Source organism: Poecilia mexicana, unplaced genomic scaffold (assembly GCF_051168715.1).
Source record: "Poecilia mexicana isolate PSO_F unplaced genomic scaffold, ASM5116871v1 scaffold_21, whole genome shotgun sequence".
NCBI classification, from domain to species: Eukaryota; Metazoa; Chordata; class Actinopteri; order Cyprinodontiformes; family Poeciliidae; genus Poecilia; species Poecilia mexicana.
This window is the reverse complement of record NW_028263390.1, coordinates 9,104,255-9,131,877: the sequence shown is the minus strand read 5'-3', so window position 1 is coordinate 9,131,877 and position 27,623 is coordinate 9,104,255. Positions and strand designations below refer to the sequence as shown.

General features: G+C 40.1%; 1 protein-coding gene across 4 annotated transcripts; it reads right to left on the bottom strand.

Annotated features, from left to right (window-relative positions):
- Positions 1–155: 155 nt before the first annotated feature.
- Positions 156–27,337, bottom strand: LOC106916347 (serine/threonine-protein phosphatase 2A 56 kDa regulatory subunit gamma isoform-like). 4 transcript variants are annotated; one of them, XM_014984604.2, is made up of 16 exons: positions 27,166–27,337; positions 26,644–26,709; positions 23,101–23,263; positions 11,271–11,470; positions 8,159–8,269; positions 7,979–8,071; positions 7,736–7,866; positions 7,588–7,647; positions 6,807–6,915; positions 6,658–6,711; positions 4,986–5,156; positions 4,754–4,881; positions 4,542–4,643; positions 4,311–4,383; positions 3,943–4,059; positions 156–2,811 (listed from the first exon to the last, which is right to left on the bottom strand). In XM_014984604.2, the coding sequence occupies exons 1-16, from the start codon at positions 27,190–27,192 to the stop codon at positions 2,677–2,679; spliced, it is 1,740 nt and encodes a 579-aa protein (XP_014840090.1). In that variant the 5' UTR covers positions 27,193–27,337; the 3' UTR covers positions 156–2,676. The 4 variants fall into 4 exon arrangements, with proteins under 4 accessions (XP_014840090.1, XP_014840091.1, XP_014840092.1 ...); XM_014984605.2 differs by lacking the exon at positions 3,943–4,059 and having other exon boundaries at positions 27,166–27,336; XM_014984606.2 differs by lacking the exons at positions 23,101–23,263; positions 26,644–26,709; positions 27,166–27,337 and adding an exon at positions 15,951–16,143.
- Between the last annotated feature and the right edge of the window lie 286 nt (positions 27,338–27,623).

The following is a 27,623-nucleotide window of genomic DNA, read 5'->3' as shown; positions in this document are numbered from 1 at the left end:
AGACTGATGGATGCGACTTTTATATAACTGGACAAGGCATGAAAATGTTTTAAAAGAGTAGGACCTGAGAATAAATAATGACTAATCTTTCAGCACACACTGGGAAAAAAAAAAAAAAAAAAAGCTGAGCGCAAAGAGACTGAGTCACAGCAGCGTTTTTAGGATGAAAATATAAAACTCACATGTTCTCTTTATTTGTTGTATATAGATAGATGTACACCACTGAAGGTTTTGGATAAAAGCAAGCACAAAAACCTCATTTATGTAAGGAGCAAAAACAAAAAACATGGCTGGATGTGGAAGATTCAAAACGGAAAAGACGGTTTACAAAGACTGGAAAAGAAAATGACAATCCTAGCCGTTTTCCTAACCGTCGATAGTTTTAACGTGTTGAACTTTGTGCCACATACCAACCGTTTGCAGTTGCTAAGAATATCTGATTTCTATACACAGGATAGTTTGTACAAAATATGAAATCTACCATTTAATAATAGATATAACATAAAAGTACATATGTACAATGAAGCCAGCCATTTAGTATGACAAATACTAAAGGACACTTGCAATAAAAAAAAAAAAAAATCTTTTCAAAGAAAAAACAAAGCTTATGTAAAATGAAAAGAGCTCCAAAGAAGCCAGTATTAAAGCCATTTTAAGAACAAGAGACACCAACAGGGCGCGGCGCGGCGAGTCCAGTCCTCCCGCGCCCGTTTCCGTTCCATGCAAGAGTCTAGAGTAAAAGGAGCAAGGAGAGGCGTCGGCGCGCACCTTTTGGTGACCGTTGTTCTCCAGGACGAACATGGAGAGAACAGAACAGTGACTTTCCATATAATTTACAATTTGCACACATTCGGTTGAAACACTGACGACGAGGTTCTGCAGGCAGAGGAGGAGTAAAACCACAACAAAATGAACTCGAGAGCATCCAGAAGCAGATCTTCCAATTTTTTATTTTTTTTCTAATTCATCACTGAGGAAAAAGGGGGAAGAGCGCAGGTCTGAGCGGACGGGGTGAAAACAAAACATAAATGCGGAATGGGGTGGTTGAGATGGGAGGCGAGCTCTTTATGACAGGCACCGCGGGGGGGGGGGGGATGAGGTCGCGGGCGACCCCTTCACGCTAACACAGACAGCATCACGGATTTCAACTCTGCACTACTTTTTTTTTTTTTTTCATTTATTTATTTTTTTACTTTTTTTTTTATTTTACATGCTGTGTTTCCTTTTTCTTTCAAGTTTTACCAGGAAGTGCTTAATTCGCTGAAGTGGCTTGCTTGGTGGGGGAGAGAGACCGCACCGCCTCCGCTCTCGGCTACGCGGATTCGACAAGGCAAGGTGCGGGAGGCCAAGCAGCGCGACGCGCCCTGCTTGGAACACGTCGGATTTTTATTTTTTTATTTTTTTGTACTAATTGTACAAATTTCTCTAATGAGCTGGCGTTTCACGTTAACATATTGTTAATACTTCAATCTGCAGCAAATGTCCCCTTTCGATGACAAAAAAAGGCACTGTGAAAGGAAAGGCTTGAAAAACTAAAACGCACCTCTTCGGTTTCTAGCGAGAGTTGCGTAGCAAAAAAAAAAAAAAAAAAATCCACCCAATTTCTGCTCGATTACATGCGTCAAACCCACACCTCTCTTCAAGTGCTCGTAAAAGCCTCGTATTGATGACTTGTTCTGAATGGATGCGAATGGACGGGTTGAAAAATAAATCCCATCATATGAGTAAGTGAAGCTGCAGACCAGGTTTTTGGGGTTTTGCCTACTGACCTAAGGTTTTTTTTCAGTGAAGTGGAAAACGTGAAAGCAGTTGGCACCAAAAATAGACTTCTTCACAGAGACGTGGATGAATCCAACTGATTAAAACCCCGATGGCGGGTCCGTTTTCGTCGAGAGAATGAAAAACATCAGAGCAACCAACAAAATGGTTACACATTAAAAGAAGCGTCTCCTCTTCTTTAAGTTTTTTTTTTTTTTTAATGAGACGAGCTCCTCATATACTACGTACGGAAAAATATAGACAGCTGTTTTGTTCAAATGTTATGAGAAAAATAGCTATTAAATATATACGTATATATGTAGAAACAGCTGACTTGGTTCACCAAATTATGTTTTTGTTTTTTTTTGTTTGTTTGTTTTAAATCTTCAACCTAATATAGCTAAGGGCTCATACTATTTTAACAAGCACCTGACATCTATAGATAAGAGGCAAGAAGATCAGACAGCTCACACACTGAACAGAACACCTGAGAAGAATGACCAGAAGAGGGCAGCACAGTACCTCAAAAACACAAGCTGAGGAGACAGAGAAACAAGGGAGGAGGAGAAAAAAAACCAACCAAAAAAAAAAAAAAAACGCTCGTTTTGGGGGAAGAGACGTAGAGATCAGGACTGGTCTCTGCATCCCTGCAGGGCGGGCGTTGGGAAGTGAGGGAGGACGAGCACCGCTTGTCCTTTTCAAAGCTTACTTAAAACGGGTAGCTTCAGACATTTTCAGTGTCGGGAGTTTTCTTGGCCTGTTCTGCACTGTGCTGCGCTGAGATACCAGAGTTCTGTTGTTGTGCTGGCCCTCCGTGGACCTGTGGTTCCTCGTGGATGCCGCCACCGCTATCTATTTACTTTTTTTCCTTTCTTTCTTTTCTTTTTTGGATTCATCGTAAAGGTTGGTCTCTGTCTCTTAGTGGGCGTCGTGCGTCGTCAGCATTTCCTCGGCTCTTCGGTGCAACTCCAACGCCGTGACGGTGGAGATGTCTTTCGGAAGCTCCGATTTCCTCCTCACCAGAGGCCGCTCTCTGCGCTGATCTTTTTGGATCTGTACACAAAAAGACGAGCGTCAGTCAAAAACACCGGCGCCGACACCGCGCACGGCTCTGCCGCGCGGTCATTTAGCTTCTGCGTCGGCGGTCGCCACTCTTGACAGCCGTCACTGTAACGCTTCGGCGCGTCTTTTTCCAGCACGATGCAGCCGAATGAGCAGCTGTGCGAATGACTCACACCGACGGCAAGATTGGACGTGCGGAGCAGATAAGCGCTTCGCAACGTGGACAAACGGCAGGTCTGCAAAATCAAAGCAGTATGCAAACGTTTCGCTTTTGTCTAATAAACCCTGACACAGCAACTTGCCTTCGGGTTTTAATCTTTGTGTATTTCATTGGGATTTTGCGTGAAACACCAACACAAAGCGTAGTGATTTTTTGAATCCCATTCTTGTTTAGTAAAATAGTTCAGATTGGATGAAGAGCATCGGTGGACATTTATTTTCAAACAACATACTAGAAGCTGCTAAACCAGGCTTTCAAAGTTTGGGATAAGTTGATATTATGACTAAAATTAGTTTTAATCTTCCCCAGCTTTTCCCCCATTGTATTCCTTAACATTCATGAAACAGTTTGCAGACAAATATATCAGACAAGCTGTTGAGGTCTGTGCAGAAAAGCTGTTATTACCGAGTTTGGTTGCAAACATGAAGACTGTTGACTAATGGGCTGATTTCAGAGGGCAAGTAGTTGCACTGGAGTTTATGCAAGGGCCTGAATAGATTTCGCACTATTTTAGATTTTCACTTCGGGAAATAAATAAATAATTATTCCCCAACACAACTACACAAAATCTCAATGAAATACACAGAAATTGTTTATGGCAAAAGTGAAATATTCCAAAGGGTCTGAGTATTTTTGCAAGGTTTCTGCAAAGTAAATACAACTTTATGCCTCACTAAAGCCTGAACAGAAATCATTAGAACAACAACGTAAAAGCTGCCACTGAACTCCAACTACTCATCACCAACATAAAAAGCCAAACTGAACACTAACTAGTGAACTCATGAGTATCAGATCTCTCTTTTTTTTAAGTCACTTTTTACATAGAATTGGAAGCGAATCAGTCTCTCTTTTAGCACGTTGGAAACCGGATGAGCGTCTTCGCTGCTACACTCCACACTGACCTGTGTGGCTCCCTCCTCTACCGTTTGCTTTAACACACTGACATCTTCTATCAGCGGCACATCTGTCTCCATGTCCATCGGACCGCCTGATCCTGGAGGGTCAATGTACACCAAAAACTGCACACAGGCACAAAAGACGAATAATAAGAGTCACTGGTGTAAGCTTGACTGAAACCTGCATGTTATCAATGCTTATGCGCCACAAAGTGACTTAGATTGCACCTAGATTGCATCTAGTCCCTCCTTGAAGACAAATTTGAGACTGTATCAGGTGAAGGGTCCGTGACTCCGGTCAAAATCAGAGCGAAAACGAGCGCAGCTTGCTTCGACCAGACGTCCGTCAAACTGCTGCTGTGTGTTCGTCTCACCTGTGGGTTGGACTTTGCGAGATTCTCTATCTTCAGCCACGCGTCTTCTCTCTCCTTCCACTTGCTTTTCTCTCTAAGACAACAAAGCGGTTCGTGAGCTTATTTCTCCAAACAAAGCTAGTCATGTTTTCCACTTCCGATTCTATTCCCAGTGATTTATGCATCTGTTTAATGAGGTCAAATTTAATGCAGCTACCCTGGAAATGTCAGCGCGACTCGCCATCGACTTACTTGCTTTTCTCCGCTTTGAACTGCTGGGTGCAGTCGTCAAACAGCTTCTGATTCATCTCCATAAAGAGTTTCAGAGCGTTGTAAATCAAGCCGTGGATCGTCCTGCGGGCACACAAACATTCCTGTGGCTCGCTCGTTTAGCCCACAACAATTAGGCGACTACAACACACCCCCGCGTACGCGGCACAGAAAACAACGAGCCCCGGACTCACTTGTTCCAGTGGGTCTTGGAGTTGCGGTAAAGGGCTGGAAACATGATGGGAAGGATCTTGGCGGCGTTGTCGCTGATCAGGCTCATGATGTACTCGTTGTTCCAGTAGTAGAGCGCGCGCTCGGCCACCTAAACAATAACAGTTCGTCCCACGGTTTACGTCACGCGAACAAACAAAAAGACGAAAACAAAGCAACCGGAGACGGCCGATGGAGAAAGGGAGCGAGCCGAACCTGAAAGTGTGGACTCGACACACACTTGGCGAGCTGCCTGAAAAGAGGCTCCATGACTTTGACGAACTCCGAGGGCTCGATGACGTCCAGGATCTCCTCCAGCTCGTTGAGGAACATCACCTCCTTTGGACTGTGGGTCTTTGGCCAATATTTTAACAAAGCCATGACAGTCTGCATGGACACACACACAAGCAGGTTCACAGCTCTGTTAATGAGGGCAATATAGTTACAAAGATCACATCCAGGACAGTGCAGCAACGCTTTCCATAAACCTTAACACGACTCTTATTTGGAGCGTGAAGCAGCGGAACAAAGATAATGTTTTACAGACGATACGATGATCTCTGTTCCTGTAAAAACAATCTACAGTATTATTCTCATGTTGCCCACTTCTACTACGACAAGGGTCTAGAGCTGCAACTAACAATTAATTAGTAATTTATTACTCTATTGATTATAGGAATAAAGAAATTGGTACAGACTACGTTTATTATTATTTTGTGCAAACATGCATGTATTTTTTGTACGGTTTTGGCTTAGTTACTGCTCTGAGTATGCTGTTCTTTCAGCATTTTTTTTTTTTGAGTTTATGATGTTGACCAATGTTAGAAGAATGGAAATCAAATTGTTTGGCGGCATCTGCAGTATTTCAGCCACAAGTTCCACTACAAAATTTGATACTCAACAGTTGAGGAATTTATTTATTTTTTATTTTTTAACTTCCTAGTACCCGTTCACCGTGTGTGCAGGGTGACCACGTGAATCTGTTGCCACACGGGCTTTTCAGCTGCAACCTTGCATTGCAATAAAAGAAACAAGAGCAGCCTCCCAATATTCTTTCACAAGATGAAAGGGTTGGGCTACACAATCACAGGCAGACCTTCAACAAAGCACAGAATCCCGTAAAATGTCCAATAAGAGCGTTTCTTCATAATGAAAACAGTGCCGAGTTGAGTCACCGTTTCTTGAAGGAAAAACTGCTGCAGAGTTTTACCCACAAAGCGAGAGCACGAGGGGAGGAAACGCAAAGCGGCACGTGTCGAAAAGCTAAACAAACAACTCGATACAGAGGCAACGAAGCGACGCATCGGCTTTCTGTTGGGTTTTGCGAGGTAGTCATCTTTAATGCACAGCACAACGTTGCTTCTGCGTGTAGCAGCAGATTCAACTACACTAAAAACGTCCATCTGATGAAGAAATACAGATTTTTCCCACATCATTGATGGTGGCCGATACGACGACCTTAGAACACGAAGGACTAGAAAAGAACAACAATTTGACAAATTGACAAGAGCTCTGTTTACAGAAGGAAATTCTGATTTTACACCATTTATTTACAGCAACATTATATATAATTTAAATTTTTAACATATAAACAGTATTTTAATTCCCTTTAAGCTGGTAGACATTTAAAATAATTACTAAAAATCTTAAATATTAATTGCCAAAACAACAACTATTGAAACATGACGCATGGTATCCGACCACGTCTCAAAATTAAACGCTAGCCGCGTCTAAACACAAACCATCTTCGCTGACGAGATTAAAAACACATTGCAGGTGAAGACTGCTGTGGCGTCTTTTTAATGAAACCTAAACAAGCAGGATGTCTGCGCGGCTAATTCGATTGTCGATACAAACGGCCCGACGGCATTAACGGGTCCGACCTTACCGGCTCTGTGAGGGTGCTGTCCTTCTCCAAGAACTGGACCACACAGTAGGCCAGCTGTGAAACACAAACACAAGTCTCACGTCAGCCATCCTCTGACGCGCAGCTAGCGGGAAACAGGAAAAGGTGTCGCACTGAGGGGGGGTACTTACCTGTGGGTGATAAACACTCAGAGATTTGACTTTGTGTAAAGGCAGAAGGACTTTCAGTAGAAAAATTTTGTGCTCTTCTTTCAGTGGCAAAGCAAATCCATTAATTATGCTGCGGATGAGGAAAAGTGGTCATTGAGAACACGCTCTGCAAATGGGATCATATCTAGAGTTTCGATTAAAAAATTTTTTATTCTGCTGCTGAAATAATAATAATAAAAAAAAAACACATTCGATTCAGAACTCAGTTCTTCTTCCACATTTGGACATTCGAGAAGAGAAGTGTTATCTAGTTACTGCCTGTTTGTTCCTGCAACGGTACAATGCTGATGTTGGCTTTAGATTGAGCCATCCGATAAAGGGCAATTTCACAACTTTTGTTTGGCATCCATACCAGCTTACGTCAGCTCAATTTAAAAATGTGACACATAAGACTTCTCCGTATGTTCCCTGGATTACCCCACAGAAAATACAAGTTGAATCACAGTCTCTGATCTGCGATATGTGGTCAGGAGTGTCAGTGATGTTTGTTTTTATTTTTAAATGACTGCATCTATTTCTAGGCACAGTTGGAATAGCTTGTGGTATAAGAAGTCACAGATAGACGCCATTCAAAATATATATCAGTATAAAAAAAGATCTTTGTTTTTCAGAACTGGACATCTCTATCAAAGTACAAGGACTCCTCATGATTTCATGCTTAATTTGTTTTAATCCCTTCATCATAAAATTATAAAAAAAATAAATGTTTTCTCCAATTATTTTGTCAAAATCAATGCCTTACCTGCCGAGTATTTCCAGTAGTTCTGCTATGCCGTTATGGCGCTCCGTTTCATAAATGAACCTAGGGAAGAACGCATGCTTTGACTGGACCGCCGACACTCACGCAAACGACTGCTTACGATCAAGCTCAACGACTAAAGCACACTCACGTATAAAATATGTTATTTATCTGTTTCCTAATGTACGCTCGCAGACCCAGGAACTTGCCGTAGATGCGATGCAGAGTGGTTTTTAAAAAATCTCTCTCTCTGGGATCTTCACTGTCAAACAGTTCCAAGAGCTGAAACCAAAAGAAACAAACAAATATTAGTAGAAATGACCTGACAACGAGCATAATAAAAAAATAGACACTCCCTCTTGACACTTTAACGTTGACAAGCTAAGGTTCTCACCTGCATTACAAACTTCTGGTCAATATACTTTTTGGCAACATTAGGTTGGAAGTCTGGTGACTCTAGAAACCGTAGGAAAAATTCATACACCAGCTGTGGGAAGAGAGCAATGAGTTGACTTATTGGTTTCCAGTGGATATGAAAGCTTACTCCGGCTGTGTTTAGTGACTGTGTTGTTACCTGTAGATGTGGCCATGCCGCCTCTAGCGTGGGCTCATCCTCCTCGGGGTCAAACTCTGCACCGGTGGGGTTCGATGAGGGAGGCAACGTCCTAAACATGTTCACAGCAAACTGAGGGGAGCGGGAGGGGGGGGCAACAAAGAGGAAAAGCATCAACATTTGGACATTATTTTTCACACAGTTATCTCCTAAAGAGCGTCATAACGCCAAAAGGCTGAACCTGACCGATTGCATCCGTCAGTCTAACAGAAATCGATGCTGCGCTCGCACATTAACCTTTTCTCAATTCCAGCTTCACTCTTACTTTAGCTGACGTCTCGTGAACAAGGCAGACGTTTTTGCTTTTTTTTGTTTGTTTGTTTTTAGCAAATTAAAAATCTGAAAAGTGTGGCATTTGGTGCAACCATCTACAGTTGCTGTAGTTCTCTTAAAAATCTTTAGGTCCTGCCTCCACTGCCTTTCGATGAAACTTCTCCCAATTCTTTGGTAAACAGCTCAAGCTCAATCAGACCAGATAGAGATCAGCTGAGATCATCCAGATAACATCTGATGACTGACTGTCGACATTGAACATGCGCTGATGTAAACCATTTAAAAGTAGCTTTGGGTGTTTAGCTTTGGGTCGGAGGCTGCAACCTTAGAACATAAAGAGCCATTTTGCTCTCAGGACAGCATTTAATTTCTATTTTTAGGCTTTAAAAAAAAAGAGAATAATAAAAGAGGACAGATATTAAAAATGAAAAGAATCAGGTTACAACCTAATGACAAGGAAAACAGGTCGAAAAATGTATTGGTGTCATTCTTTGTGGAAATTCAATGCACAAATCTGGGGGGAAAAAATTAACAGGTAAAAACCTGCATCTGGCATAAAATCCATTTTTAAAAACAGTAACTGGTTCTGTTTAATTTTTAGCTAAAGTTATTAAAAGCTATTGTGGAAGCCCCTCAGAGCTTGCAGACCCTTGGTTTAGGGCCATCAGAGCTCCAAACAGAAAACTCTGGTCACTTTGGACAGAATTTTTGTGCCTGTCAAACTGCAGCCTTTTGAAAACCCGGAGACCGATAATCACCCCATACTTACCAAACACAACACCTATTTCGCTAGCAAAAACAACTGCAAAACTTCACCCCTAAACCACAGATTCCTAATGTGTTTAATAACCGTAAAGATAAACATTTGAAGGTCTTTTTAGGGTCTCAAACATGTCCTGAAAAAAGCACCAAGACCCCCCCGAGTGAAAACCACTTGGACAGCGTTAACATAAGAATACACACTTTATCACCATGAAGGAGTTTGTCGTGTCAGTCCACACTTTGATGATAAAAGCCACTAGAGGACTTCAAAAAGCCCTCGTCTATAAGGGGGGGTCAGACAAAAAAAAAAAAAAAAAAAGAGAGGGGCTGGCAGGAATAAGAGAACATTTCTATGCTGATTTGGCAGCTCGGCTGCATTTTCAGCAGCACTGATCAAATAGAGCCTCAACAACAGCGGAGGGGATATTTGCACCTTGATCATCTGCAGTTTACAATGTGGCACTGAGGCCAGGCTTTGATTAACATCAAAGGATTTTTAATTTGGCTTGGGAAAACAAGTCGGGTAACGTGGATGCATCCTGACCACGACCCTGGAGGACCAGCAGGAGGGCGGCGAAAGCTAAGCCTGAATAAAATGTTCAGAATCAGACCTACAGAAGGTTTAGCTGCAGATTTCGGGGTCTTTAAATGTAATGTAATAACGTAATTCGCACCAACCTCGTTATGATCAGAAGCGTTTTAACGTTTGAGGAGCTTCCGAGTTCAGAAATGCCCTAGCGACTATCGTGACTTAAAACTTTAAACAGACGTCAAGGCAAAGATAAACGGGTCCGTTGGAAGATACCGTCTGTATCTGAGCCTTTATCGTGTCATTCAGCAAAAGAAGAAAAAGAAGTAGAAGCCACCTAGGATCTAATCTGTACTTTAGATTTTTTCAATATTAAGCCTGAAACACACATCTCCACATATCTCTGAGCTGATCAGACAGCAGAGAGATTACCACCCAGAGGGAGATATTATTGTTTCACACGACTTGCTTTATGGAAAACATGCCGTTTACCGGCATGTTTATGTGAGAAGCAATGAGTGGGAGAATCCTCGCTGCGATCTTTGTCAGTACCAAACACTAAATCTGAATCTAAGAAAGACCGACTGGTTTTTTTCCCCCTCAATTTTAGCCCTAATGTTTCTGCTCCGTTTATGCAGAGAAGGCGTAGAGCTTTATAGACCCTCGACCGGGGAATGAGATGAAAACATACTCAGAGAGGTCAATATGTTCTCAGTTAACATGATTTTAATTGTGCGGTAAATACGACAATCCCTAGTTTGAACGTTTGCAATGTGTTCAATATCACTTTTCAGTACATTAAAATTGGAATAAAAATAAGAACAAAATATTAAATATTCCTCAATTTAAAATAGTTCAGTATCGAAGAAGCATTTTTTTTTTTTTTTTTTCTGATTTCCATCCACTCTGGTCATTTCAAGTCAATTGATCAAAACGCTTTGAAGCAAAAACAAAATAGTGATGCATCAGGTTTTCTAAAGACACTTCCCATTTCAAAAGGTTTGGCAACAGGCCAAACTTCAGTAACGTGAGCGCAGCGAGCGAGCCGTTCATCACGCGAATCAAACGTGGGAACATGCTGGAAAAAGCTCTGCTGAACGTCCGAGCCCTTGGAGAAGGGCGAGCTGATGGAAAAACATCCACTATGAAGCAGCAAAAATGTTTAAACATTTTGGTAAAAACGAACCGTGGATAGGATGATTAGATAATTGTATTTAGGGAAATAAATCAGGGGCTCGTGTTTACAGTTTTGAGGCTAATTTAAAGGTAAAATCAGACTACGAGTCAACTGAAAACAAACTCTGATGAAATGAGGGCGAAAGAGACCAGGAAGGCAACTTTCTGGTTCAGAATAAAAACTTCCGTGCGTTAAATTAGGAAATATTTTCTTACTACGACTTCAGAGATAAACGGTACAGTTAGCATAGACGTTTGCATCCATCTGGGGAAATTTTCTCCAGATTTTTGAACAGAGAACCTCAAGTCATTTGTGACTACTTTGACACTGACCATATGAACTACTTCTGGGTAGATGGGCTCTGTGATGACATTCCTGTTGTGGGTGATGTATTCCACCATCTCGCTCAGAGCGGCTCGCTTCACCTCCTTCCATTTTAGGTCGCTCAGGGGGTCCGAGACGAAGTCGAAGAGGACGCAGCACTGACGCAGCTTCTGGATGAACAGCTTCTCCTGCTCTGCTGGGGGAACGTCTAGGAAGCACAAAACAGACGGGGAGCTGAAGCGAGCTGGACTGCCAATTCTTTAGTGGAGGAGACAAAAATCAACAACAACAACAACAATGTTGCTGCACAACACAACATATAAAGCAGTTAAAAATGTTTAAGGCAGTGAAGAGCGACTATGAAGATAAACATCCATCAGAAAATGCCTTGCTGGGCAAGAGTTGAGCAGGAAATGACTTGCATGCCGACTCCGTGATTACTGCCAAAAATCAAATGTGAATGCCAAATCGAACATTTAGCATTTCAAAGACGGCTCCCGCCACTACATCAATGATGCAGAGGATCCAAGTCATGGTCCCTGGGGAACATGAGGGCACACCTGTCCACATATTATAATTAGCATAATTAACTGTCAGTTTGAACACACAAAAATGATTTCAGCTTTGAGAAAACCTCGACGAGTTGAGCTGAACTATTCCGGTCGAATCTACGATTGAACATTGGGGCCAGAATACGACTTTTTAATTTTTCTGATCCTGAGAATGAAGTCATAGTAGTACGACAATAAAGTCAAAATAACGAGAATACAGCTTTAAAATTAGCAGAATAAAATCATAATACTAGAAGATTAAATAATAATTTGAGAGAATGACAAATCCTAAATAATAAAAATAAAAAAAATTGAGGAATGTTGAACATGTTGTGAAGTTATACTTTCCTATCGGTTTTACTGATAGGATAATGTGACATCTTTTAACAAATCACCATCAAATTATTTTCGGCAGCGGGACTTTGAAACAATTGAACAAACGACTGAGAAAGATCCACAGACTCAGCTACTCGCGCTCATTAAACAAGTTCTGTCTCGTAATTTAAGAAATGTCCTGTTAATATTATGACTGTATTCTCATAAATAAAGAAAAATTCTCTTAGTCTGGCCCCAATAATTAGAAGCAATGACTGAAATCAAAGACACTTTTTGAAAATATTCTCTCTCATTTGCAATGTCATTTCTGGAAAAGAAATGAGGAAAAAAATTAAAATTGATGTGAAAAAAAAAACAATCTGATTTTATTTTTAAGTCATACCACCCAGTATTTAGGAGAGCCTGTATAAGTCTTCTATTGAAACATTATCTCCTATAAGAGGAAAAAGCAAAGCAAGGGTTTCAACAGTAGGGAGAAAAAAAAAAAAAAAACACACTTAGTAATAAAGCCACAGGCCTTGTCCATCCATCCAGGCATGTTCAAAGCAGCTCTAATGCACCCTTTCACCTTCAGCTGCACTCAGAACCAAATAAGAAGGGTCCTGTGCAGCAACTGGACTGACCTGCAGCACATTTTGAAAGGCAGCAGTCAGACTTCACTTCTTAAAGCAACGACTGCATGTCGCACAAAAATCTCATTCATTCCACCAACAGTTAGGAGCGTAAACACACTGTTGCCGTCACAAAGCAATTTGGCACTCAAAGCACACATGGTGAGAGGCACAGACACAGTCTGCCAATAAGCAAAACAACGTTTAGAAAATGTCTGTAGCAACAAGTAAATGCTCAAATGGCATAAAAAATAAAAACACACACACACACACACACACACACACACACCAATGAATGAGCTACAAGCTACAAATAGTGCCACACAATTCCCTCGCCTCCAACACGGCGGGATAAGAGACGTAAAAGATCACTGCATGAAACCTGTCCGTGGAGCAGCATTAATCACTTCATCGTGACTCAGTTCCTCCTTAAACAGCTGCATGAGTGTAATTTGTCGCCATGGTGGCCGCAAAATGGAGCCAACACTTAGGCCCGGTGGGTGACCACGCTTAATCAGAGATGCATGTCGGCTACGGCTATCTTGCACTACGGCCACACGGCGCTGACTTGCAGACGCAGTCAGACGAAGACGTCAGATGACGAGAGCTGAGGCGTTTGGTTTTTAAGAGAGTCGTTTCTACGATTTTCACAAATTGGAGATGAGTTGTACATGTTCATTAAATCATAGGTCAAGGTTTTTTTTTTCGTGAAAAAACTTGACCTAAAGTGTTTCACACCTTAAAAACAATTAATGCAGAAAACAATCATAAAATCGTCAAGCAAAAACAAATCAAATGTCCATCAATGTTCCATTTAATAATAATCAAAAGGAAACTCTAAACAGGTGGGATTTTAGGCTTGATTTAAACTGGCTGAGTGTTTCTGCATCTTTGCAGTTGTCTGGAGGTTTGCTCCAGAAAGTTTGCATCATGATTTAAATCAAAACAACTTGAGAGTTTTTATCTGGATGAAAGATGTAGATGAGAACTACAATGTTTTCTTTGAAAATGCATCTCTTACCAGCAAAGGTGGAGAAAGCCAGGGTTATGACGTAAATTCAGAAAAGCAAAGCAAAGCAAAGAAAAAAAAAAAAAAAAAAAAAAAACACCTAGTAATGATCAGATAATTCTGTTTTAGGAGATGACGTTTGTGCAAACAGTTTCAGACTTGAATGTTGATTGTAGATAATTTTAGAAACAAGACTTACCTCAACATTACATTACCCTTTGATTTTGGGTGTTTACCACATGATGAGTAAGCACACAAATAAATATAACTTAATTATTTGAGGGTAGAATTTCTGTATAAGCTTCCTCCTTTTCTCCCTACAATCTGATACCCTAGCAATGCAGAAGCACGGCTTTCTGTCGATTTCACCGAGAGGTTTTTATGCAAATGAAATACGTTGACGAGATCAGAACACCAGTGCCAGTACAAACAAGCGAGTGTGATTGTTTATTTGTTCCATGCTCTTAAAGCAGAATGACATGTTTGTGCAACGATTAGCTAGAAGACGCGAACAAAAAAACGGTTTGAGTTGACGCTAAGAAAAAAAAAAAAAGAAGAAAAAAGAAAAATCTAGAAACAAGTCAGCAGTTACCAGCAACAAACAGGATCCATGTAACCACACCGCAGGATAAAAAGCTAGGTCTCGGCTTTAGCAAGCACTCTCAGAGAACTGCAGCGTTTTAAAACTGCGCTCGAAAAGACACATTTTGAATATTCCGCATTAGAAGCTTTCCAGATGTGAGGCAATTGGTTTTCAGCTGGACTGTCTGTGACCTGTGAATGGCCAATCATGCCGAGATATCCATTTCTATGCCGGTTAATTATACATGAAAGCCACAGGAAGATAAGATCGTGTATGCTGTAACAGGAACAAAAGCACCACAAGCAGGCTGCTCGAAATGAAAATCCAATCCTCAGGCCGAGTTCCAAAAAAAAAAAAGAAAAGATATTCAAGGTAAATAAGCAATGAAATAGTAGCACTTTTTCCCCACATGCATGAAGTTGATGATTCTTGATTAAACTGAAGTAATCAAAAATGCTCCCCCGTTCACAACATGCATCAAAACTAACAACTCCCATCCAGCATGTACTTTAAAACACGAATTTAAAACACGAAATTAAAAAGGTGAAGGAGACACGCTTTACTGCACAAACAGGAATAAACAACAATCATTTATGTAAAATGAACACAAGTTGTACTTTTGTGAACAGATTGACTTAAGGAAAATGAATACATGTCAAACTACTTCCAGTCTGGCTTCGTGTTTGCTTGTATAAATGGTTAATCAGACCTCGGCCCGTTTACCGGCCCAGACCCACAACATCTATCGGCTCCAGTTACACAACAGCACTAGGGTTTCTGAGCCGCCCTAAAATATTAAGAGACATGCTGTGCAACTGCAGACTTCACACACAGGCAACACTGCATGGCTGGGAACATAACCTTTACTCTTCTAAAGACTCCAGCTTGCACACAGGAAGCCAGTTGTAAACAGAGTTTGCTTTAAGAGCCGCCCTCTGAAAGTTTGATCAAACTAATAAAGCGTCACCACACAGCCTTGTTTTTTAAATGCTAGCGCAGGCTAAGCGTGGAAGAGGAGGTGTTTTTGTGCTGATAAATGTCAGGAGTAGGCTCGAGTTTAAAACACTCGCTGATCTCCATCAGTAGGTAAAGGAACTTGGGCTTGCAGGAGGAATACAGATATAGTTACAAAACCCACTAAATGTGCAGCAGCAGCAGCAGCGACACTCCAGCAACCTGCGAGTGTCAGATTACAGCAGATATACAAAACACTGTACATTACGGACAGACTCAATCTGAAAGCAAGCTTTGACCCAACTTCCTACACATCACTAGTAAAGATGGGGGAGGGGAGATGCAGGCAAAACTATCACTCTTTCACTCTCTCAGCGACTGAAACGAGCCGTGTAACGTTTTTGGCGAATCCCTTTCGTGTTGGTATACAAACACTACCACCTGCTTCCTCCTCCAAACACACTCCTGCCAACAACAACAAGAACAAACAAACAAAAAAAAAACAAATACACAGTCGCCTTGACTACAAATGCTGTTTCTTGCATCACAAGAGTTTATTAGGGAGGGCTGTATGCCTACATTTTTGCAAGTTTCCTCTTGAAATACAAAAATATAACAAAACAGAGCAGATTTGCTCTTCTCACCTCTAAAATGCATCAGGGCCGTAGGCTGGAAGGGCCCGTTCGAGCTCGGTGTGTCCACAACCATCCCGGTGGCAGTGCTAGTACATGCCAACATGAGTGAGCCGAGGCAGGAGGCAGGGAAGATCAGGGCAGCCCGGGCTAAGGCGAGGAGCCAGCCTCCATTTTAGCACGAATGCTGAGCAGAAAATGAAGCTCCCCTGCCGCTGGAGGGAACCAGCTAGTTAGTGACGTCATGCCCGACTGCTGCCACCCGATTGGCCGGCTGCAGTCACATGGGTGGGGCCGTCAGCATAAACAAACACGAGGGAGGGGACTGACTGGTGGACCGAAGGGGAAGGGGAAGGCCTGCTATTGTGATGGGGGGGGGGAGAGAAAAGAGCAAGCTACATCTGTCAAGAGTTTTAAAGCACAGAGAAACTTCAGCCTGTTTAGTTGTTTATGCATAAAATAAAGATAAAAAATTTTCCATTCATTTGAAGTTTCTAAATTTTAAAAAAAGTGCTGAATGTTCAAACTGTTCAACTGCTTTTGTCCACCAACATTAAGAACAAACAAGGAATCCACAGTGTTTGTCCACACAAGTCCAGACTGTTTAGCTTGAATCAGGAACCTGCCAGGCTGTTCTTCAGGATCACTCCCAATATGCGCCGTTCTATGTTTATGCAGAGTTCGTTCACACGTCTGTTTGATCTTGCGCGATAGATGGCTCATCAGGAACGCGGCCTAAGCCCAGGTGTGTGTGTGTGTGTGTGTGTGTGTGTGTGTGTGTGTGTGTGTGTGTGTGTGTGTGTGACTGAGAAACAGGAAGGCAGGAAGTCTCATTTCAAGCAGCACAGGATGTGCATGTACACTTAGCCGCATTCTGTCTCAGCAGCAGCGAGGACAAAACCCCTGCACTGTACGGCTGTGCAGGAAAAGGGCAGGTCTGACAATAATGCAGACGGTTCAAGACTGACAAAAGCATTCCCGCAAACAGACAAGGTGACTGAAACAACAACTCAACCAACACCTAGACAACATTGTATAATCTGCACCGCGAGCGTCATAAACACACAGTCATGCACGATGCAGAGAGGGAACCTTGATTTTAGTCTTTTGCGTTAGAAGTAGTTACTGTGATTTATAAAATTAGCTTCAAAAAACACGTAGTGCATTCAGAAATAACTGGCCATTTTAGGAGGCACATTCTTATATTTCGGTTTCACTTTTGACTTGAGATCAATAAAAGGGTGGGTTGGGTTTAAGAATTAAGCATATAAACTCTACTTGTATATGCATGGGGTGGGATAATAGCCCCATGATATAACTTTGACTAAAACATGTCTCTCATAAGCCAGGTAGGGGGCACAATATATCAGTAATAAAATGTTGGTAAACCCAATAAGGAAAACTGGGACGGTATATTTCCATCTTGTTACACATTTCTTTGTTTCGGGAGGGGAGGCAGGGTATTTGTTTGGTCATGTCATAGTGATGCAGCACTATCAACACGCAGTAGGCCTATTTCAGCCAGCTCAATGACTGTGTGCAGCAACAGGTGGGGGAGGCGCTGCAGTGGTGCTAATGTGATTCATTTAATCTCCTCCTGCTTATGATATGCTGGCACTTTATCAAAACAAAAGCCCCTCTTAGGACTGCTGAGATTCAATCTGTTTATGTAGGGCGGTAAGCGGAGGGTGTAAAGACATTGGGCAAAAGGTGAAGAACATATGTGGAAGTGGTGCCTCACTTATCTCTGCAATATTCAGCTTACTGCAACCAAGTCTGTTTGCTACTCAAACTTTCACAGTGGGGGATCTCAAATCTAAAGCAGAAATATGACAAACATGTAATTGAATACCTAATCTTCTGCTTTTTCCCATTTTGTGCAACACAGATGTATCTAAAGTCATCTATAGCTTTCGGTAAGGTATAGATGGCTCAATATTTGGAGGCGTGGCCAAGCCCGACATAATGGCTTCAACCACTTCCTCCGCTTCTATTGCCAAACTACAACCATAGATAGATTACAATCCAAAACCTTGCAGACGTTATCATTCACAACTCCTCTCTCTGTTCGCTAATTAGCCTGATTGAGATTCAACAGGACAAATTGAACTCAATGGGAGAAATAACAGAAATTGCACTGAAGGGACATGAAAATCAAGTAGAATCGGAAGACAATTGCACAAACAATGGCTGAATTAAAATTAATGATCCGTAGCCTTTTTCTGCGTAGAAATGCTGGAATTTGTTATTACTATTTGTGTACCTTAAACAAGCTGATAAGGTATAAGAATAGCTTCAAAACGGAGATAAAATTTAGCAAAAGCAGGTTAATTTTAGTTTGTGTTTTCTGAGTAAAAATGTGTTTTCATTTTCTTAATCTTATGTAACTTCTAAAAAGAAACAGCTAACCCTAACACGTTGCGGCTCTTATGAGGGTTTGTACTTCTGCTTTAGAAGGGCAGGTGGTGGCTCGATTGGGTAAAGAGGAGATGTGAAATTTGACAACAAATTCTGACAGGTCCAGGGTATTACAAACGCTGTTTTTATTACACAACAATAAATCTGTAAATCTGTACAGTCTTAAAGTTTTACCTTTAGATACGTCACTTAAAATTGTATACATCTATCATAAAGTAGTCAGAGAAGTCCAAAACTCAGTGCAACTGAATCTGAAACTAAGACGGAGCAGTTTTAACAGTAATGAGGTCAAGTCTTATTCAGAAAGCTATTTTCATGCCATTCTGCTTCCTGGTTGTTGTCCAACAAGGCAACTCAAGTTAACCAGAACATACCCACACGTTAATCCTTCAAAACGTGTGTCCAACATATGCATTCACCAGACTGGAGTTTTCTGCTCTTTGTTCCTAAAATAACACACGAGTGGCTCTTTTACAGGTCTGCTGATCTTCAATGTCACAATCCTCTAGATGTGCTCAAGGCTCTGATCTATTTAGAGAAATAGACCAATCAACACGGCCACGAACACAGGTTCTCTTAAACAGTGCCTGAACTTCACGTTCCCCTCAGCAGTTCTGCAATGACCCAAAGACATCTGGATTTATCCACAATTATCTGATAACACACAGCACTGGGTTCAAATTAAGAGTCATATGCTCAAATAAAAATTCTTTTTTTTACTGTGTCGAAATCAGGTTATCTGCAGCAGACAGAGGTGAAATTTTATCCGTGAATCAAAATGTTGCAAATGCTGAATTTGATGATGCCATGACCCAACAGTAGGCTCCAATGTGTGAGAGAACCTGATACTTCAAGTGTCATCCATGCAAATTCTGCATGACAACAATAGATTTGGCCTGCTGAATGGGCTTTCACCACCTTTGGTGTTCATGTTTGATGTTTACATCTTTAACCAGGTTTGGTGTTGGTGTTGTTATAGAGGAAAAGAACGAAAAGAAGCCGGAAAATGAAGGTAATCGTGTCGCAATTAATTTTTTCCCCTAATATTTTGAAGCCATAAGTTATAGTTTAATTTCATTTTAGTTCACTTTTCTTGGATTTTTATTTTAAAAAAATCTTTATTGGCACTTCATCTATAAAACTTGATTGCATTTATATAAAATAATATTGTGAATTATAAGGATTATCCAAACTACTGTTTTTTTTTCTAAGAGGAAAACATTACAGAGTAATCATCAACTAAAAAAAATTGCCTATTAATTTTTTTTTAAATAAATATGTTAAACTTTAAAACAATGTATTAGATGTAAGTATTTTGGAATAATATTTTTTTTCATGTAGACAAAAAAAAATAAAGTTGTGAAGTTGTGATTTTTAAGAAAACCACAACTTCCTTCAGATCTGTTTTAGCAGATCTTCCTGCCAGCCAACAAAAAAAAAAAAACATTAATAACAGAAAAATTGCCCAAGATATTTTGAGATGTAAAAATAAAACTATTCAGGCCTTTTCAGTCACTGCCTTAGTTTTGTCCCCTACTTTTGTACATGCTGCACAGATTGTATAAAAATTTAATTTGATAGCTAAAACTCAAAAATGTGGCAGCATGTTATCTAAAATAGAAACTCAAACATGGAGGAATCCTCTAGGCCAGCAGGTGGCACCAAACCCTTTCAGACAGACAATGCATGTTGTAAAACTCCAGCCTGACAGGAGCTAAAAGATGATTTTTGCCCTGAGACACATTCACTGGCAACAGCAAGCAAAAGAAAATATTCAATTCCAATTCCCACAACTTTACAACGCCCTTATTTTAACAATAAAACTGTCTAAAACTGTTGGAGGTATAGATTCTTAATCTGAAAGCAATTAAAATGTGCTTCTTTTTTCTTTTCTTTTTTTTTAAATGCACGCATGGGAAGGCTGTTTGTTTTGGCCGGGCCTCAGCAGCGTGGCTCTGCAGGACAGGCCTGTGGACATGTGTTTCTATCACAAGGTGGTGAACATGCCTGGAATGAAAACAGGCCAAGCGAGGAGCCTGTTTAGACAGGAACAAGTGATAACATCTACTGGGACACTCTGGGATAATGTTTTGCAGAATGTTATCAAAGCTAACATTGGGGTGTGGGAAGTGCGCGGGCTTATCAGAAATTAAGTTATGCTCATTGGTTTCTTGACACAACACAAATGTAGCAGCGCGACAAAAGACAAATATAGATGCCTTCTTACTGACAGACTCAACTGGCCTGTGCATGTGATGGGTGCAGATATTTCCAGAAGACTGAAAGGGGCCTAAATTGTGCAGAACTGCCAGAGTTGAAGTTGTTCTGCAAGACGGGTGACAACTTTCATCTCTGAGCCAAGTCTTTCCAATCGAGAAACACTCAGGAAAAGGAAACGAAAAAAGAAAAATCAGTCTTTAAAGAAATCTAAACTTTATGTAATTGTACTTAAAGCCAAGAAAAATAGAATCTTTTTTTTTTTTTTAAATGTGGGTGACACCAAAAAGTGCCTGTGAAAACTCATAAAAAAGCTCCCCCACTCTTTAAAACTGCAGCAAGAGGAACTAAAGTTTAATTAGAGCCACTTAACATTCTGTAGTATACTGTTTTATTTTAAGGTTCCAGTTCTGTAAAGACAGGCTCCGTTCAAAAAAAAAGAAAAAAGAGAGAAAACGTTCCGCCTGTAAAGATGTTTATGAAGAAGGGCAGCTGTTCACCGCAGTAATCTGCAAAGTTCCAGTCAACACACTTCAGCGCTCACCTGTCCCACAGACTCAGCAACGCTTGAACTTTGAACAACTTAAAAATGTAGAAACTTTCTGTCTTTGAGAGAACATGGAGAATTATTTCCAACAAGTCACAGTGAGCAATCTTGGTAGCAACTTTGTTGCTCCAAACATCTTTCTTAAGACATTTTTGAATACACAAGTCAGTTGATACAGAAATCAGTTTTTGTTTTTCTGAGAGGGCGGAGTTCCCCCCACCCCCCACTTTTTTTTTTAAATGTAACACTTAAAAAACAAACAACATAATGCAGGTTCTTTGAAAGAGGTAATACGACTGACTCAAGCAGAAAACAAGAACTTTAGAATTGTATTCTGATAAAAAAATATTGGAATTTTTAGTAGAAAATAAATATCACCAATCAATTGCAAATTGTTCAGAGTAAATTTCTAAGCTAACTGACTGATGCATTTCTAATTTTTATGAAAATTACATAAAATATTGGGCTGTTCAACATATTTTCTTTCTTTTTATGTACTATTAAAAAAGTACATAAATTCAAACTGAATTGTAATAAAAATCTAACTTCTGATATTTTTTCAGTGTTTATCAACAGGAGTAATGGCAGGGCTTCCCCCAGTGTATTATAAGCCTGGCGGGCCACCAGGCTTTACTTCTGCCCCCACCATGCTAAGCACTGCTTATTTAAGTCTTTTTTAAAATGTTTGCATTTTTTAAGACTTTATAGTTGGTATTCAGGTATTAATCTTCCAATCTTTAAATAACACATAATTATAAAGTGATATTTTCACATTTCCTGTCAACTTTAAACATTTTTTAACTCAAAAACCCAACGGGCCGCTGGATGAATAACTGCCCTAGCGCCCAACCACTGGGATTAGCAAGTTTTCTGGGGGAAACCTTGAATGGCATTATATAATTTCTTATAACTGGAGGAAAAAAAGCATAAATTATAATAAGAACTAGTGATAATGTCATCCTGTGATAACATCTGAGTAATTCTAACAGCCTGTAGGATGCAATTGGCCCATGAGATATGCAATAAATGTTTCCAAAATATAACTGAATACGATTACTGTTCATTATTTAGCAGCACAGTTGCACTACTTTAGCTGTGGTAGAAATGTTTTGTTTTATTTTTAGAGCCTTTATTTTTGCATCAGACGTTCCGGTTGTGGGCTGCACAGTGGTTAGTAGCATGATACCTAACAGCCAGAAGCTCCTGGGTTCAACTCAACCATGATTGTGTTTATGTGTGTGTGTTTGTTTGTCCTGACAAACAGACCGGGGTGCAGTTACCAGAACACTAGCTCTATCCGTTTGTTTGCTTTCGATTATTTCTAAAGCACTGGTAAAGACCGGGGACAGAACTGGTGTGTGTATTCATGCGTTCATAAGCAGAAGCATGCCCGGAGGCCTTATGGCCGTGTCTGCTCCTTACTGTCCCAGCTAGTGATAAGCCGACCAAGGGCTTTAGCATCTCAATATACACCTAGACAGTTCAGAGGAATAAGACACAAGGACTAGTGGCGCAGTTGGGGAAAACATCTTATCCCCCTATCATCTGAAACACCGTCAAACGCCGCGAACATGGAATTAAAGCTTTATCTCTGGATTACTACTAAATATAGACACTTGGGTTAAATCCAACACAAAATCCATGCCATGTATGTCCTCTGTTTCCACGTATTGCATAACGCCATGTCCAGCTTAGTATTAAAATGCGGATGAGGAAGCATCGACGGATGTCCATGGATGGTGAGAGAGGGGACAGAGTAAGTAAATAAAATTAAAAAAAACATGTTGAATGTATGCTTTTTGGTAAGGCATATATATATATATATATATATATATATATATATATATATATATATATATATATATATATATATATATATATATATATAAGAGGAACATAAGCATATTTCATACTTAATTAACCACAGCTGAATGCTTGCAGACACCAAGCGAGAAAGCAGAGATAATTGCAGTTAAATACCTTTGAAAGCGGGGAGTTTCTGCAGCTCCCTGCTGTTGCTCAGGCTGAAGCGAGAGGAGCTTTGCCTCTTGTCCTTTTTGACAGGTGTCTGGGAACCTGGCTGCTTCCCCTTTAGCAGCTGAGTGGTGGGAGGAACACTGTTGCTCGTCTTCCTGTTGGAGCTCTGCAGGACCAGGAGAAAAACCAGCGTCTCTTAAACGGAACAATGCAAGGCTACGCTAAAACAGAGGTGGATGAAGTGGGAACAATGTGTACGAACTTCAATATGGACATAAGAAAAAATAAGTAAATATACACGTCTAAAGCATGTAGCAAAAGACCGGTACATTTAATCATAACCAACATGTTGCCTCCTACTCAACAGGAAGTCATATACCATAATTTGCTATATATATATATATATATATATATATATATATATATATATATATATATATATATATATATATATATATATATATATATATATATATATATATATATATATATACTAATAATGAAAGAATATAAAATAAAAAAAAGGTCCAATGGGGGGTAAAGAGCTCTGCTAGTCATCTGAGCACGGTGACATGCGAGGCTGTGTCTGATCCTGATGTTGGGTCACCTGAATGCACAGCATTTCTCCCAGCCGGTCCCGAATGCCTGCAAGGGATGCGTTCGACAACACGCTCCTCCCTGACGGCTCAGATCAGGCTGCAGCTGATGCAGCTGTGGACCTGTCTGTCGTCTGAGTCACAGGGGATTTATCACATTCATTTAAGACCCGGCTAAAATTGGCCGCGCAAGAACAGGAGCACAGTCCGTGCCATTTAGAAAGACATCTGGTGAAGTTGAAATGAAATTACCCAGTTGGAATTTGTTATGAACTGGACTGGCATTAAGGTCCATCCATCCATATCACTGAATTGGATTGGATTTGCTATTTTTTTTTTTCCCCCTCTAAAGTGCCTTGAGACCCATGTGTTGTGAATCAGCACTGTACGAATAAACTGAGAATAAATTCAAACACACGTCGTAACAGACCTTGAACGAGACAGTCAGGCCATTTTTTTAAAAAGAAGAGAGAGAGATGAGCTGCTGTGTTTTTCGTAGATGAGCCGTTTGGGAGGGCTAAAGAAAAATGTTTTACTAAGAGCGTCATAATGATAGAAAATTGTAAACCAAACTCCACTTGCATTTAATGGACACACTCAAATCATTTAGCAAATTTTCCATTTTCGATTTTGAAAATAGTAGAGTAAGAGAGATTGTGGGACCTGTGCATTCTATATAACATAGTTCTATGCTTAAGTTCGGACATTCTAAATTTATTTTTTTCCCCTAGAAATCAACTCATGTAAAAGAGGAGACATTGCTACTGATTTTGATGACTAGAATGCTAATAGTTTGTTGGCATAGTTTGTATTAAAGCGTGAAAATAAAATCACAATAAAAGTCACCTTCAGGTTCCTTGCTATTAAAAACGCCAACAATGTTTAAGAGGCATAGACGCAGCAAAAGTAAGGCGGAGATACTTCTAACGCCACTCGGCAGCAGGTGTTTTTTTTTTACGGCAGCTCTACTTTGGACTTTATAACTGTGATCGGAAGAGTTTCTGAGGAAGTTTTATCCTGGCTGCAAGAAGGAGGAAACTGCATGAATAGTCCTCTATCTTCCTGCAGCAACAAGCTACCAAGCAGTCAAATTAACATTTAACTACAATTAGCTAGAAGCCTGGCTTCTTCAGAGTGATCTAGTGTGTCTGCTTAACTTGCTACTAAGTCGTCAGACGTACTGGACTACAGAACTTGTATGCGTCTATTTTTGGCAGGGCAATCAAAATAATTAAAAAAGCTAACTTATCTGCTCAAAAAAAAAAACAAAAAAAAAAACATAAATCTTAACACTGGGTGCGTTGTCTGTTCAGAGTGTAGGCTGCAAATAAGTCTTCCATGAAAGATCGGTAATTCCGAAGACATTTTTAGTGAGAAAATGCAGAAAAATATTACAACTATTTACGCTGATAATATTAAGTGTAACATTTTAGCTAAAAATAAACCCTTAACTTTGAAGAATGTTCAGATATAAATCATCATACAATTTTTTTTCTTAGTTTTAATACTTATATACTTCACTCAAGTGGTGCTCTTGTTTTTTATTTTTCAATTAAAATTTGTTTTGATATTCAAGTGTACACAACGTAAGTTGTTTAAATAGCACAAACTAATTAGAATCTGTTTTAAAATGCTCTTTGACCTTTTAATGATTAGTGAATTACATAAAATTGTGATTCTGCGAAAATGGATCAAGTAAATATTTTCACCATCTGACTGAGCCTTAGCTCCAGACAACATTAGAAATAATTTGTCTTACAAAAACTTCCAAATACAGATTTGGAGGCTCCACACACGAGCGATATGCTAGAGAATCGGATCACGTTTTAACTGCAATAGCAGCACCATGTTGCCTTCAAACAGCAATAACCTTATGTTAATGGCCGCCCCCTCCAACAGCTAGCTAAACATTGATAGCCTCTTACATTCAACAGTTGAAGCTCTAATTCCTACAACTGTTGCGATAAACAGTCTGCTACTGAGAACAGCTGAAACAATGTGAGTAATTTGAACAGCTGCTCCAAAAACATTCACAGTGAAAAAAAAAAAAAAATCATGCGTCTTAAACGCTTTAACTCATCTGACAACCTATTGTTCAGTAAAACTAGTCAGCAACCTGACGGTCTTTATTTATAGAGGGCTTTTCATACTCGATACGGGCGACACTATGCGCTTTACATATACAAAAACTAGAGGTAGTTTTTGCTTTTGGCAGGCGAAAGAAAAATAAAATTAATTATTAAAGAATGCATGGCAAGTCTGTAATCAAACTTCTTAAGCCACATTTCTTGTGTCCTAGGTTTGAACTGAAGGTAATATATAAAACAGTACATTTTAAGAATTTTTTTTTTTTAAATCTCTATAGATTGAGAAAGTTAATCATGTAGATATTGCATGGTTCTAACTTGAGAACAGATCAGGAAATAAGTATATTTTTCCAAGTGAATATTCTAATCTTTAATTTGATGTGAACATTTGCTAATGTTATCTCTTCCATGAAGTTCCCTTCCCCATAATAAAACAATCCTTGTGTTTAAAAAAAAAGGGTGGGGGGAATTGGTTTCTAATCGTGCCATTTCAAAATAAGACGTTTCAGAGCTGTGCACGCAGTACTGCAACATTGTGAAACTGTGGTGTTTTTGCTCGGGGTCAACTTACTGTCAGTCTCATACCAGCCCACGTGTTGTTTCAAAAATTAGACTTTACCATTAATCTTGGTCTGTTATTATATGGAGAAACCTTGACATCATTAATAAAAGGTAGCAAGAGTTAGAACAATGTTCTTTCCTGCGTTCAGGGGCTATTTTTCAGCTGATCAAAACCCAATTATAAGTTTTTAACTTTAAATTTCCAACACATTTACATATTTGCCAGACAAATGCAATAACGTGATGATCCATTTTCAGAGGGATGTGAACATTCAAACAGAGTGGGGATTGCTCTGATTTACCTCATGCTCGATATTTTCCTGTCCTCCACCTCCACTCTTCCCCACTTTGCCAGACTTAGGAGACTCCTGAAGGAGAAAGATTAAGCTGAGTCCAACTCCTTTTAGCGAGTAATGTGAAGCATTAGGGAGCAGACAAGGCTGCCCACCCAGCCACATTAATGTTTAAATCCGCAGTTAGCTGGCTATCGTTACTTTACAGTCATTATCGTTCACACTGCATAGATGAAATGGTCAACAATTAACGCATAAATACCGCAAACAAAACTAAATGAGCGCTTTACTCAACGCGCAGCAAACCACTTTATTGGAACAAAGCAACGCGAAACATTCAGCAGTGCTGCTAGTATGTTGGCAAGATAGCGGCTAGCCAGAAATGACTGGTGCTTGGCTAAGATGATGGGACGTTAACACTAATAACTAAACGTCCAAATAGCACCCGGTTTATCTCTAAATACAGTAATATACACTTCACGTGTAGTTCATTCCCTACAGACAAAACCTGTAAAATGATCCCAGACTTACCTTATCTTTTTTGGGTTTATTCGGCATTGTACAAGCGTAGCCGCCCTTGCTCCCCTCTCGGATAATCCACAACCAAAACCTTGACAACTCTCCGGGCACTACACTGCAAGGCGGTTCAGACAGTACTCACGCCGCGATTGGCTGTTGGCTGTCAGCTGACTCACGCGCCTAGTACAGACAGTTTCTGAGAGCCCCCTGCCGGTGAAAGTGTGCAAGTACATGACATTAAATAGCAGAGGAGCAGCCTGCCAGGCTGGTGCAATTAAAATTAAAGGTTAATGCTAATAATGTGACCTTGTTCCTCTCCTGGTTGTTTATATAGGAAAATAAAGGAAGAAATAGTTATCTATAATTCATCCAGTTCCTCTAGAAGTACTGCTTCATAAAAAAGTAAATCATGCAGTTATGATTTATTAGTTTATTGGGAGGCAGTGGTTCTGCTACATCTTGATAATGCT